Raw genomic sequence first — 14382 nt, forward strand, 5'->3', positions numbered from 1 at the left:
AGAAAAACCTTTGAAAACTATAATCTGTTATATCCAGGGCACGGCGATGGTGCGTTTTGATGATTTTTAAACCCTTCGATATCTCTTAAATGAGCTGAATCGCGCGTGACTTAAATTTCAGCAAAATCGGATATTTTTCTTGTCGAGACCTCACGATCCGATTTCTTGACCCCCCCCCCCCCCAAAAAACAAAAAATCGCTCTGCTGAAAATATTGTCTTCGAGAAATAAAATTCATTCTTCCATGGACTATCACATAATGTACATTAAAAATGTGAGAAACTCCCCCGGGCCACGTGCAAACCATCTGCGGCGTTAGAAAATTCCATTTTCTACATAAAAATTTCATACTCTGTCAGACTTTACGCTTTCGAAACCAGGCCTCGCGGGGGCACTGACAGGAACTGACAGACTCTCTGCGTTTCTGCGTGGAGAAGAGGAGGAAGGGCTATCTTCGGGAAACTGCAGCAAGGACACATTCGACAGGAGCCCCGGAGCCCATAAGTGCGCGGTCCAACCGCAGCCCCAACCGTAGCGCACTTACTGGGGTCTTCCGAAGGACGGCGTGATTTAGAAGACAGTCGGAGAGTGCGTGAGGGAAATAATAGAATACGTTAGTAGTTCATGAATTAACTGGGACTTATTGGGGGAGCCGGTAACATGCCGAGAGTGGACTATTAGATCAGCGCGGTTTCCGTCTGCCCACCTGGTGGCGAATAGAAGTATTTCTATCGAACGGAACTGTGTGCATTATGACGTGAGCCCTGTTATGCACATATTCTTATGGGTCTCAGGGCTCATGTCTTAACGCACATAGTTCAGTTTGGCAGAAATACGTCCAAATGGAGGTGACCAAGCCGAGCGCGCACGCAATCGCAATTTACTCGAAGCCCATTGAAGCCCATCCGTGCACTGCATATTAAAACTCCACTCGGCACTCGGCGTAATGCTTCCGCGGTCTCCGTTTTGCGCCATCGCACAGTGGATCGAGTCAGTAGGAGAGATCGGACACAATTTTGGGAACTTTCAACGCCTATAACTCCGTTTTTACACAATTTTGAGGTCTTACAAATGGTCCTAGTGGTTTTCTCGTAAAATTTTTCTTGAGAATCACCCCTCAAAATTTAAAATTTGACGAATCAAACATTAAAATTTGCAGTTTTAGTTAAAAATTTCATGTCCGACCTCTCCAGTTGGCTCGATCCATTGTGCGCCGTCGAGGTGCCGGACCCTCCGAGTCGCCCTGCTAATTAAGCGAGTGGCCCTTTTCTGCTCCGTATCGAAAGTCGATTCACTGCGTAGGATTCGCATAAATGGACGTATCTATGCTTAAAAGGAACTATAAGCATAGGGCTTGCGTGTAATGTAGTTCCTTTTAGCATAAATACGTCCAAATCGTCATTTCCCTGTCCAAGAAACGTAACTACATTTCAACGTTGCCAAATTTCTTTTCTCGGTAATTATTTTTGCTTGGAAAATTTCGGGATTTTTCCTTTGAGAATTTCACGGATTTTTTCACGGATTATCGTCAAAAATCAACGGAATTCCGGACGGAAATCGCGAGTTATTTTTCGAGTAAAACCAAGAATCGAGTAATTCGATTTTGCAACCTTGGAATGGAGGTACGTTCCTTCGCGCAGAAAACGACGAAATGCACCGCAATGCAGGGGGCAAATTCAAGCACTCTATTTTGTGCTTCCCATTCAAAATTTCACGTTGAGCACGATTCGCACAACGAAAGTTACTGAAATCGACTCCTAGCTAAGATACTAAAGGTTAAATTTTACGATTGATCCCCTGATCATGGCGGCTCTCAGATCTTGATACCAAGTCTTTGCCTTTATCAGGGGCGTCATTTGGGAAAGTATAGGAGGGAGCTATCGCACCAAGCCCTGAATTTCAAAGTTAAACGAGTTTGTAAATGTTTAGACCGATTGTGATCGATCACATGGGCGTTCTCTATGCGTTGGCATGATAATTTTTGCTTCCTACCTCCCGAGTAAACATCGTCTCTCCCCAAAATTCACCAAGCCCCCCTTACAAAAAAAATAGTTGATTTTTCTCTCTGGTACTAAGGTGCCTTTTTCGATTGATATTGATATAATTATGGATACACTGCAAACAAATTTTCAGTATTTTTACCAAGGTCCGTTGGTACCTTGACTATCTCACTTTTTTTTAACGATTATTGGTAATTTTACCAAGACAGACTGGTAAGCTTACCTAAAAACCGGTATTTTTACTGTTTTTTCCAGGTAAGAATACCACTTCCATTGGTAATCAATTCCCGGTAACTTTGCCATTTTATCTCGGTAATTCTACCACAGTCGATAAAAAATATTGGCGTATTTACCAAGGTCCAGTAAAAGTACCGAGAAAGTTCAATAATTTTATCGAGATTTCTCGGTAAAATTACCAATTCCATAAATGGTAATTGTACCAAGAAAAAACTGGGATCAAATAGAACCCTGAATTCTTGGTAATTTTACCCTTTTCTCAGTGAATACACCGAGATTTCTTTTCAGTGTAGAGTTGAGATAAATGTGAATGCTTACCTGGTTGATTCAGATCTCTGGAGAGGGAGAGAGGCCCTGCGATGCCTGGGTCCGAGGGCCGTCGTGGCGTGGAGCTCGGCCGAGGAGCTGGGGAAGTGGGGCAAGGAGTAGGACTCCTGGGGGGACGGCGCCGCCGTGGGGGGATGCGTGTGGGGCGAGTAGTACTGCGGGGGATGAGGGTGGGGGTGGGGGTAGTGGAGGGGCTCGGGCCGGTACTCGTGGCCGTGGCCGTGGCTGTGCGAGTGCGGGTGAGGGTGCGGGTGGGAATGTGGATGAGAGTGTGGGTGCGGGTGGGGGAGGGGATGGTACGAGGGGCAGGAGGGGGGTGGCGGCGACTGGTGGTAGGGCGCCGGGGGCGGTGCGGGGGCGGCCACGTTGTAGCAGTCCTCCTCCATCTTGAAGCCGAGGGCGGCGTAGGTCTCCTGGAAGCTAGGCAGCGGGGTCGGGTCCGAGGGGTCGCTGCCGTCTGTCGGGTCGCCGGTGTCGCTCGGGCTCGGCTCGGCCGCGAGGTTCTGGGTGAAGACGGACTCCGAGAAGGGGTCTAGGTCCTCCGGGAGAGGCACCGAGGAGTCGTCGCACGTGTACGGGGCTGAGAGCAGCTCAGCGAAACTGCTTGATCCAAACGATGTCTGCAACAGTCAAAGAACCACCGAAATTACAACTTCCGATCGAGTTTAACTCTTGAGATCATTAATACAGTAGACTCTGGATTATCCGGCTTCGTATTATCCGGATCGATTTTGCAACCATGCAACTACGTACGCATTCCGATAAGTGAGCGGATCCGCGGAGAAGCGGTCGCAAGGCATATTGGCGCCTGCAAGGCTGAAGGAATACTTCGCGCATTGCGCCAAACAGTGAGGTCGGCGTGGAACGCATTAGCGCCTACTAGTAGTCCGAGAGCCCGATGGCATTTTGCGACAAACTCGTGACCCAAGTTTTGACCACTTAAATCAATAGCTGCACTCAAATTGACACTGAAAATGATCATTGGCCACATTGTAGGGTGTGCCAACACGCGGCAGACAACCATTTACCGTGTCAGTTCAGATTCAAGTAGTCAAGACTTGTGTCCCGAGTTTGTCCCAAAATGTCGTCGGGCTCTCGGACTATAGATTGCATAAATACTTCTCGCATGACGCCAAACGCAGTACAGTCGGTTAGTTAGCCTAAAACGCACACACAAGACAACGCGGCTACAAGACTGTATGAATACTTCACGCATTGCGCGCTTTAATCGTTGTATTGTAATTTATCGTTGTCGGCTACCATTCACAATCACCATTGAGTCGTTCAATTTGGCGTTAACCTTTTAAATTCGTGTTGGTATGTACATGATGTACACATAATAAGAATACTGTAGTGTTGGTTGGTGGTGTTTGTGTTTACTATTATTATCCGGATCGGGCCCGGCACCAATTAATCAGGATAATCCAGTGTCTACTGTAATTAAAAGAACCAAACTTCGTTTTATGGCACACTAAAGTTTTCGGCTCAGGCGCAGTAAGATGACCGGATCCTCGGAGGAAAATACGATTTTTAGTATGACTAAGACTAACGGAAACTTCGCTTGGAAGTTCAGCTTTCAAGACCGAGAATTTTTGTTACGTGGACCATCAAACTGAAGTGTGTCATATGAGCCTTGTATTTTTCCCCCAAGTGAAAAACGCAAACGACAATGGCCTTTCAGATAAGGTGTTGAATACCGTATACACAGCTCTGCGCATATTCCCTTCAATAAACTAACAGCAAATTCAACGATTATTTCGAATTGAAGAGGTTTCAGCGAAGAATGCAAAACCAATACATTTATCCTCTTTGCGAGATTATGCAGTCAAAACAGAATCACGTCACCCCACCTCCTTTCCTAAAACTGTGCGGGAAGGAGCAACCTTTAGTCATTAAATGGCACAGACATACATTGACGACATCGCGTACAAAACCCAGAACTCCCTCCTCTTTAAGAGAGTAGGTAATCCTCTGAATATCATCATTTAGGACTTGGACCGGCTAAACGTTTCAGAAGCCTCTTATAAACACAGATTTGACACAATTAATTAATTACCTTAACGCGTAACGAAGGCGTCAAATTCACATTCTCGGAAAAATCAAGCTACGGCATTTCAGAACTTTCTAATGGTGGTTCCACGTGCGTGAAAATTATCTTCGGTGCCCTGGAACCGATTCTGTCAATGAGATGTTCGGCTCTTAAAATTGCCTTTCACATTGAAAAAAGCCGACGCGCGGGTTTCCCTTGATAGTTTTAGTATGCTGGGTGGGATTTAGGCACTATTTTGCAAGGCATACTGATTTTATCCACGGATAAAGCTGCGCAGAAAACCTCTATATCCCGAACGAGGGGAGGGGTGATTTCAATCGCGTTTCAAGAGACATCCTCTCTACATCCGGGTCGAACTCACATCCTATCTCATCCTCCCTCGTTTATCCCCCGGTTGCTCCCGCAAGTAGAACGAATGGTGCTGCTTCATGAGTCGGTGAAACGACGCGGTGTCCATGTACGAGGTAGAGGGACCGCGGCGACTGGGGCGTCGCGGCGCGGCGTCGTCACGCTCGCGGCGTCCGTGGGCGGGGGCGGAGGCAGCGCCGCCATTGGCTCCTGCGACGCGGTCACACATGCGCAGCGCCCGCCTGCCGGCGTCGCGCGCAGCGACACTTTCTCCCGCCCGACCAATCGCGGCCGACCCCAATTAGAGGCCCCCCTCCCCTCCGCGCCCCCCCTCCTCCCCCCTCCTCGCGGCCCACGATCGTGACAGGCATGACAAGTGCAAGCAAGTGCACTCCTCCTGACGCAATTCTTTTCGACTCCGGCACACACCTCGAGCATGCCAGTAAATGTAGCCCTGAAACTGTTTTTGCGGCGGGAGACTGATCATTTTTTCTTGTTTAGGTGAAAGTTGGGGGAGAATGCTGAAATATTTTGGTTTAAATTGTAGTGAGCCAACTTTTTTTATACGTTTTGCTACCAGTCTTGTCATTTTCTTCGAAACAAACATTTTTTTTTAGATACACACAAGAAAAAAACACAAAAAACTGCCTCACTTGCGTAAAATTATTTTTAAAACCGATTTTACGCAAGTGAGTCAGTTTTCTCAAAAATTGTGTGTGTTTTTACAAAAATTCGAGGCTTGTGTAGCCCCCTAACGGTTTTCATCCTGTCTTGTCATGCCGCAAAAACTTCATTCGAAGGAACAAAATATGCATAGTTTTATATGATCGTGCGTTGATCTGTGACAATGAGGAAGAGCAGTCCTATAGGTACCCTTATTATTTTATCCCTGCAATATCGAATTTGCTTTTAAAGCGCATTTTTATGAGCTCTCATGCTCCATTCATTTTTAGCATTGGAGGGACATTTTTCTGTCTTTGTATTGTGTATTATTCGTGCCATGGAAGAGATGATTGGACAGTTCCAGGTTTACCTCTTATGTCCCTTGATTTATATTCTTGCCATTTCACAGAATAAGTTTTTGATTTATTTGTGGTTTATTTTTTGTGTATCTTTCGTGCAAGAGTCGACTTTCGAGACAAGGGATGTATAAAAGACAATCATGGTGCCAATGTTGAATTCGGTAAATTTGGTGACAATGTTGTTGAATTTCGGTCAGGAAGGTACATGAACGATAACTTGCATTGCACCGCAAAACAGTCGATATTTTACATTCCTCCGGACCGATCATTCAAAATTGGGATTTGCAATAGCCAAAAAATTGGTGCTATCTCTTTTGTGACACTGCGTGTAACATGTATTTGACTTCGGAATTGATTATTTTTTCTGAGAAATATTTATCAAATAGACGCTTATAAAATATGTAATAGAATGCACGCAAAAAAGAAACCGGTTAAAGCACTGTAAAAGCTCGATAAAAGAAAACGTTTTTTTGGATATTTTTCTTTGTTTTTTTTCCCCTGACGTTCCATCAAATTTGCGTCAAGCGGCCGACAAATCCTCATAACATAGTTGCCTGATAGCTGATAAATTCAATATTTTTGTAACGCTGCCTTTATTTCTACTGCAACTAACGCACTGTGTTCTAAACGAATGTATGTGAGCATTGATGTGATCCAACAAGCAAGGTGAAAAAGTGCTGACAATGAGAATGAGTTAGACAGACCTGGCTGTAACTGAAATAATCAACTCAACTTGGTTACCATTTTCCAATAATAATACAACGGGGGAATATACTAAAATTAGTCGACATATACTGTTTTGCATGACGATCGCAAACGTATTCCATGTGGATGAATTAGAGGAATATTATCGTGGGAAGCTAACAATTACGCGTGTGATTTTGAGCCATTCAGCCTATAGATAGTTGCTGACGGCAGCTTGTATAGATTATCAAAAAAGAATTAGACTATTCCTAAAAAATTATCCTCCCCACACTGAGAAAAAACTATGGTTTATAAACCTATTAGAGGTAAATATGGAACACCTATAATAGTCGTAAATAAACTAATGATTCTCGGTCTGTGAACCATACTAAGGTCTCTGTACCTAATTAAGGTACCCCGTACCATAACTAAGGTATATGTGCTATTATTATATGTAGAGGTACTACTATTAGTGGTGTTCCATATTTACCTCTAATAGGTTTATAAGCCATAGTTTTTTCTCAGTGAAGAAAACATGGTTGACCACTTCATCCACAACGCTTATGGTGTTTTTTGTATAGAGGCATTACCTCCATTTATATCGGAATTTTGAATTTTACGTTTAAACTAACTTTGTTCTTTCTCGCTCATCGAGGGTACGTAAATCCAATATCAATTTATGTCACGCTTTGACCGACCGTTTTCGTCTTTTAACTGCTCCAAAAAAGTTCGCAATTGGCGCGAAAATCATATCGTTTCCACGAGACAAGGCATCGACGGAGTGCGACACTGTGCGTGGACAAAACATCCAAGGCTCGGATTAATCTCTTAATAACACCTCCATCAGATATTTGATTGAGATGACGGACAATTTCATAAAAATTCCAGCGCGGACTTTATTTCGGTGCTTTTTCAGGCCAAATCAGAGCCCGTACGATTACGGCGGAATCTGCGCTGTAATGGCGTGCCTGTCTAATTGTCGCGGGCCCTTTTTCCTCGCCTCCTGCTTAATTGAGACAAAAAACTAGCTCGTTTTCGGTAGGTATCGTTGCCTCGGAGAATTCCGATCTCCCCGGTGTAAACTTGATTTCGAGCTACCGTGACACAGCGTGGAATGCCCGCTCGCAGTTCTTCGCGGGTATCGTAACTGCTACGCACACGCCTGGGTTTCAGCTAAACTAGAAAAAAAAACTTATCGAATGTGTGTATTTTACTAGAAACAGCCTAACTGAACTTTACGATGCCTGATTTTCTCTCTTCGTTTTTTTTTAAATAAAAAACTGACAAACATTTTTTGAAAATTTATATGAATTTCCCCTAAATTACAAAAAAAAGGGAAAAAAAAAAATTGGAAGACAGCAAGGAAATTTTGGCAGGAGCCTTCAAGCGCGAGAGTGTATCCTGACCACGGCTAACATTCAGTGGCGAAGTGGGAATGATCGATTATCGATAGCTCCCTATTTGAAGCTATGGTAAAGAATCGATTGTTAAGGAGTTAGTTGCGAACATCCTGTTTATCGATCCTTTTCTATAGGTTTAAATGGCAGATCAATCGATATATCTCAAAGCACGCATTCCGTCGCGTTGCGCTGAGAAAAAACTCCGTATGAGTTATCTTGAGGATGTTGCCAAATTTCCGCTGATAAAGTAGTGTGAAATTTTAAAGTATGAAACTTGTCATGACTTTATACATTTTGACGGGGATACTCTCCGCTTTGTTACCATATTTAAACAAAAAAAATAAGCACAAAATTCTCAAATATGAATATTCAATTGGGAAAAATTTGGCGACGTTCGAATGTTTTTAAGTCGTTTTTCCCCGACTCGGAATCATTGTCGTTGAGTTTCGAATGATAAAAACATAAGGACCAGAATCAGGTCAAGTTTTGGGTACAGGAAATGATGGGCAATACATAACGACACGGGCATGCGCGCGTTGGTCGGACTCGCCCCGCGAGAATTTCGAAGAAGTTGGCAATACTCGGTTTCGTTCATTTAAACGTATGTAAAGCTATCGATATCGATCGATGTGGACTGATTCGCCTAAAATCGATTTTTTATAATAGATTTAAATGAACGAAAATTGGTGTTACCGATGTGCGAGAATCGCCTCCGAGACGGGGAGTGGATATCAGCGAGGAATAAGGTGAGCAGAGGGAGCAATAAGGAAAACGCAACTTGTACAATTTTGAACACGGATTTTGGAATTCGAAGGATTCGCGGCCGTCCAAGCCAAACTGCCGCGCGCAGGACACGTTTATGTCGTCTTTAGGAAGAACGGCGTATGGGCTAAAATGTTTTTTTTTATCAAAACAAATGTTATGAACATTTAAATATTTATTCTAAAAATTTATATTTACGGTGTATTAAATTAAAAAACCCAAAAACTTGGGTAAAGAGACTCCGGGCAAGTCACCATCCTCTTGCCAAAAACCTCCAAAAGCTCTTCTTTGTTCCCCTCTTCAGTGGAAAAAGAAAATATCACACTACGACAGTTTCCATTTCTGTCATAGAGTACCCCAAGCGGACCAAAGAACGGAACTCTTAGTCGTTTACACATTTACCTATTTAACAAAATCTCCAGGAGGTCACAGACAGGCTGGCAGCCCCTCATCGGACCAAAACGCACACCGTACCATTTTTTTCCTTGTAGGTATGTGCCTCCAAAGTACATGAAATGACTCCTTGAGGGGCGGGCAAGTTTGATTGAAATTCACGTTGTCTTCTGAAAATGAGCTAAAATTTTTACCTTGAAGAAGAAGAAAATCGAGTTATCATTTTCTTCCATACATGGTAGGTATGCCTATGAGAGGCACCAGGAACGCCTTCCAAAATTATTGATGCAACCCGCACGACTCCGAAGTCAGCGGAAACTTTCTTGAAGCGTCTCCTAAGATTTTCCCTACGCAATAATCCCCTTCAAAAATGAATGATGCAACAAGCGCGTCCTGTTTGACCACGAAAGCTCCTCAGATGAGAAGTCTTTTGGTCTGGTCAGAAAAATATTCGAACTTTATTTTTCATCTTCTCTTCTCATTTCCCGCATTGACGGAGGCGAAATTTTTTGGAAAGCATGACGCGCCCGGCCCAATGCTCTCACTGAGGATCAACCTGTAGATAGACTGCTAAAAATATTTAGGAAACAGATGTTCGGGCTCACTGAGAATGAGGCCAATTTCCGAACTGATAGTACGGGATCAGAATGGAAAAAGTCAATTATGACTACGAGGAGGCTTTGTACATTTCCAAATAAACAGTACCGTCTTTGTTGTACAAGTATTCCTGAACGATCATTCATAATGGAAGGTCATATTCTATTCGCACTTTTTTTTACGCATTGGGCCGGGCGCGTCATGCTTTCCAAAAAATTTCGCCTCCGTCAATGCGGGAAATGAGAAGAGAAGATGAAAAATAAAGTTCGAATATTTTTCTGACCAGACCAAAAGACTTCTCATCTGAGGAGCTTTCGTGGTCAAACAGGACGCGCTTGTTGCATCATTCATTTTTGAAGGGGATTATTGCGTAGGGAAAATCTTAGGAGACGCTTCAAGAAAGTTTCCGCTGACTTCGGAGTCGTGCGGGTTGCATCAATAATTTTGGAAGGCGTTCCTGGTGCCTCTCATAGGCATACCTACCATGTATGGAAGAAAATGATAACTCGATTTTCTTCTTCTTCAAGGTAAAAATTTTAGCTCATTTTCAGAAGACAACGTGAATTTCAATCAAACTTGCCCGCCCCTCAAGGAGTCATTTCATGTACTTTGGAGGCACATACCTACAAGGAAAAAAATGGTACGGTGTGCGTTTTGGTCCGATGAGGGGCTGCCAGCCTGTCTGTGACCTCCTGGAGATTTTGTTAAATAGGTAAATGTGTAAACGACTAAGAGTTCCGTTCTTTGGTCCGCTTGGGGTACTCTATGACAGAAATGGAAACTGTCGTAGTGTGATATTTTCTTTTTCCACTGAAGAGGGGAACAAAGAAGAGCTTTTGGAGGTTTTTGGCAAGAGGATGGTGACTTGCCCGGAGTCTCTTTACCCAAGTTTTTGGGTTTTTTGGAGTTTATATCATCTCATTTTTGCAAGAAAACTGTTATTTTACCAAATGAAGTCCCGCACTTGTGAAGGAATTGGATTACATTTTACAATAAGGAACCATTACCTCTGGCTCTCCCATAGAAGCACATATCTGCATAGGGAAACCAATAGCATGTATTCTGTTTCTAAAATGGACCAGAAATAGTAGCTCCTAATTGCAAAATGTAATCCATTTAATGCTTATAGCTATGAAGTGGATATCTCCTTGCTGTGTAGCAAAGTTTCTCGGATCCGTCTTATTTTTTTACACCCTTGACTGTCATTTTTAATTAATCAGTTCAAAGCTATTTCGACGATTAATCATTAATTGTTAGATCGAAGAAGAAATTTTCTTCGGAAAGCTATGGCTGAATTGACTTTACAACTGAACTTGTGAGAGCATCAACTGAGGCAAATTTTGCAGAAAGTTATACATGGTAAGTGATAATTATTTCAACGCTCTCTTAGTTTTAAAAAGAGATGAGTTTTAAAAATCAAAATCTACACAACTGTAGATATCCCTGAAAAGAAATACAATTGTAGAATCCCAAGAAAAGAAAAAGAAGAAAGAAAAGAAATACGAAGAAATTCAATGATAAATTGCAACAACGGTAGGTACTTATTTCAAATTAATTGCTCTAAAAATTGTTCCTTCAATGAGTAAATAGGCAACATTCTCAACACTACAATGCAATAGAAATAATTTTACCATGGAATTGAAATTCAAAGAAATGTGTGCAGCTGCTTGAGTAATAGAAGTTTGGAAATCAGGGCATTCAACAGCTTCCCAGACCTCATTAGTGTTACAATCTAAAAATTGTAAGGATTAAAAGTGTCAAGCTCTCAAAATTTTTGTTCTCTGATTATCAAGAAGCCCTGCTAAAAATGTTCAGTGTCATTTTTATTTTTGTTTGTGAAAGGAAATTATTTTAAGATTTTTTGGCATTCTTGGTGTCCTCTGAGACTCTGAAAATTTTTGTACTTTATTTTTCATCAAATAATGAACATTTTCATTGTAATTTTTGTCTTTATTTAGGAGAGTACATTATTCGATGATTATCTTCAGTATGTATTAGATCTTTCCCCAGCGACAAGGTTTACTGAAATTTTATGAGATCTATATAGTTCTCATAGGTACTGACCTGCATCATGGTCATAGTATCATCTTTGAGGAGTAAATGAAAACAAATTATTTTCTCTTGGTTCCTCAATTCAGGGCTCTGATGAATAAACCCTGTTAGACAACAATGTTAGTGGGTAAAATTGCTCCCTTCAAAATCCTTTAAGCGGTATTAATTTAGTGGTAAAGTTATCAACGACCCTCATTGAATCTCATCTGGTTCACTGAATTTCTGAGGGATAGACAGGGTGACAGGTTCTGTAAAAGTTAGGAAATTAAGCCCTCCTCACTGTGAAAATATGTCAGGTAGTTTTGCTGCGGAGCATTGAAATTCCTTCTCCCAGTAAAAAAATTGGACTTTTCAGTTTAAAGAGACTAAACACTTAAAATTAAGTCAAGTAAAAACTTGAAATTTTTGTGAAAAGAATTTTTATCTGAGACACCTAATGTCAAAAGAGGACATTCCAAAATCAGGGAAAAGTTAGTGACCACTACGCTTAAAATCCCAGAAAAGAATTTTCTGCGCATCGAAGTCATTAATTACACGATTTTCAGAAATTATGTTGAATTATTTATCAGCAGAGAAATGAAAAGACTGAAAGTCTTTGAGGATGAACTTTGTGGATTGCGGTAAGTAGTTTCCCAGTTTGGCCATGGTATTGATATATTCGTTTCGTCATTAATCATTATCAATAAAAATATCCCTATCTACCGTAAATGTTGGAAAACCAGTGTGCATGTAATCTGGTAATCCTTAATTAATCAACTGTAGATTTCTTACCTGCTAAACTGCCTGATGAGTTGAAAAAAATGTTCACTTAGAGACAGATTCTTATGTCCTGGTTCATGCTTTCGTAAGTTGAGTTGCACTGTCAATTCCGTCGCATAGCTTTCAGCAGAAAATTTCTTCCTTGATATGACGTTTGATGATTCATCGTTGAGATAGCTTTGAACTGATTGATGATGAATGGAACTAAAAGTGCCATTAATCGATGAATCAGAGATCAAAGTAAGATGTGAAGCTATAAGAGCAGGGAACGTAACGGACAAAAGTGAACGTCTGTTCTACGTGTCTAAACTGAGACTTATCTGAGAAATTTAGCGACACCACACAGAGGTTTTTACTTCGTAATAAAGCTTAAAATTATTTATCACTGGAGGAGTTTCTTTAGTAAATTAGCATGCTTAAAGGTACATCCTGACGTGAGAGAAAAACAATGGTATTGGTACCTGAGCGTAAGTATGTATGTCCTTGAGTGTTAACGTAGAAAGACTCTTAATAAACATTAAACAAGGAAAGAAAACTGGACGAAGGTACTGTAATACCTAATTTACTTTAAAACTGCTAAAAGAAGAACCAAAAGACAAACCTCACTTATCTTAAATGTATAAACACTTGGTATCGCTCAGAGCTCAGAAAAACCTTGAGCGAAATGGACTCATATCCGTAGAACTTGAGGAGTAAAAAGGCTGTAATGCCAGAAAAATGTGAGCTTCACGCTTTTAAATGGATTCAGGGTCTCATAATTTTAGTGAAGCGACTTTAAATCACTTGATTTGAACCAAAAATGAAGAGAGAACAATGAGAGAGTAGAATGGTGAGGTTTTGAGTTCTAAGATTGGATATTCAGAATTCACTTCACGATGAGGCGATAAACTTCTGCTCCAGGTTGTAAAATAAATACGATGATAATGCTTGTCACAAACATTGTTGAAGTCGTAAATGGATTGAAATGATTGAAACCAAATGATTCCGTATTGTATCGATCGTTTTTGTTGCTCTGTGAAACAGGAACTAACCTAACATTCGTGGTTTGTTTTGTTGTTCCGCTGGTGAGATGCTGACTGCAGAGAGCACTAACATTGTCACTCTACCGTGTGTATGTGTTAGTAAATTCGGGTTTTACGATTTTTGGGACATAATCAAAGCTACAGCCTAAACGGTAAAAGTAAACCCCTACTCATATATAATTTTTAGAATCCTCATAACTTCAGGATGTTCCCTCGAAATAACCATAATTTCATTCCAGAATAGTGTAAGCGAGAAATTCAATGATAAACGTCAGCAGGTCGGGTCGCCCATTGCACCCGAAAAGCCGTTTAGACGCAATATTTTTCTTAGGATGCCTTGGTTATTAATGAAACTTAAACGCGCACTACACGAGAACATGACAATTCTTTTGATATAACATTATATAGGGCTCCGATGTCTCGTATTCTCCATAGCTTTGACAGAGCGTGAAAATGGTCAAAGTGGATACTTTTTGCTATTTTAGGCACATATGCGTAATTATCTCTTTTAATAAATCATCAACCTCCTTGGAACTCAACAGTTCGTTAGACGGGACCGAGATGCATCTTTAGACACCAAAATTTCTGAAATCCGTCGCTCCGTTGCTTTGAAAAGCTTTTGGAACCGCAACTAAAAACCCAAATAAGCCAAGTTCGTGTAACTATGGTGTCGTTGCCTCGACCGGGCTGTGCTGTGCTGTGCTGTGTTGCCAATTGTTGGAGGATAGGT

At 41.6% G+C, this 14382-nt stretch overlaps 1 protein-coding gene across 3 annotated transcripts in view; it reads right to left on the reverse strand.

Annotated features, from left to right (window-relative positions):
• The window catches only part of LOC109041154 (Hormone receptor-like in 38), a 110015-nt gene that overhangs the window by 14300 nt on the left and 81333 nt on the right, over positions 1-14382 (reverse strand). For all 3 annotated transcript variants that reach the window (XM_072298445.1, XM_072298449.1, XM_072298453.1), the window contains exon 3: positions 2555-3183. In XM_072298445.1, the coding sequence (XP_072154546.1) occupies positions 2555-3183 (629 nt within the window). The remainder of the gene's footprint in view (positions 1-2554; positions 3184-14382) is intronic.

This window comes from Bemisia tabaci, chromosome 1 (assembly GCF_918797505.1).
Source record: "Bemisia tabaci chromosome 1, PGI_BMITA_v3".
Taxonomy (NCBI): domain Eukaryota; kingdom Metazoa; phylum Arthropoda; class Insecta; order Hemiptera; family Aleyrodidae; genus Bemisia; species Bemisia tabaci.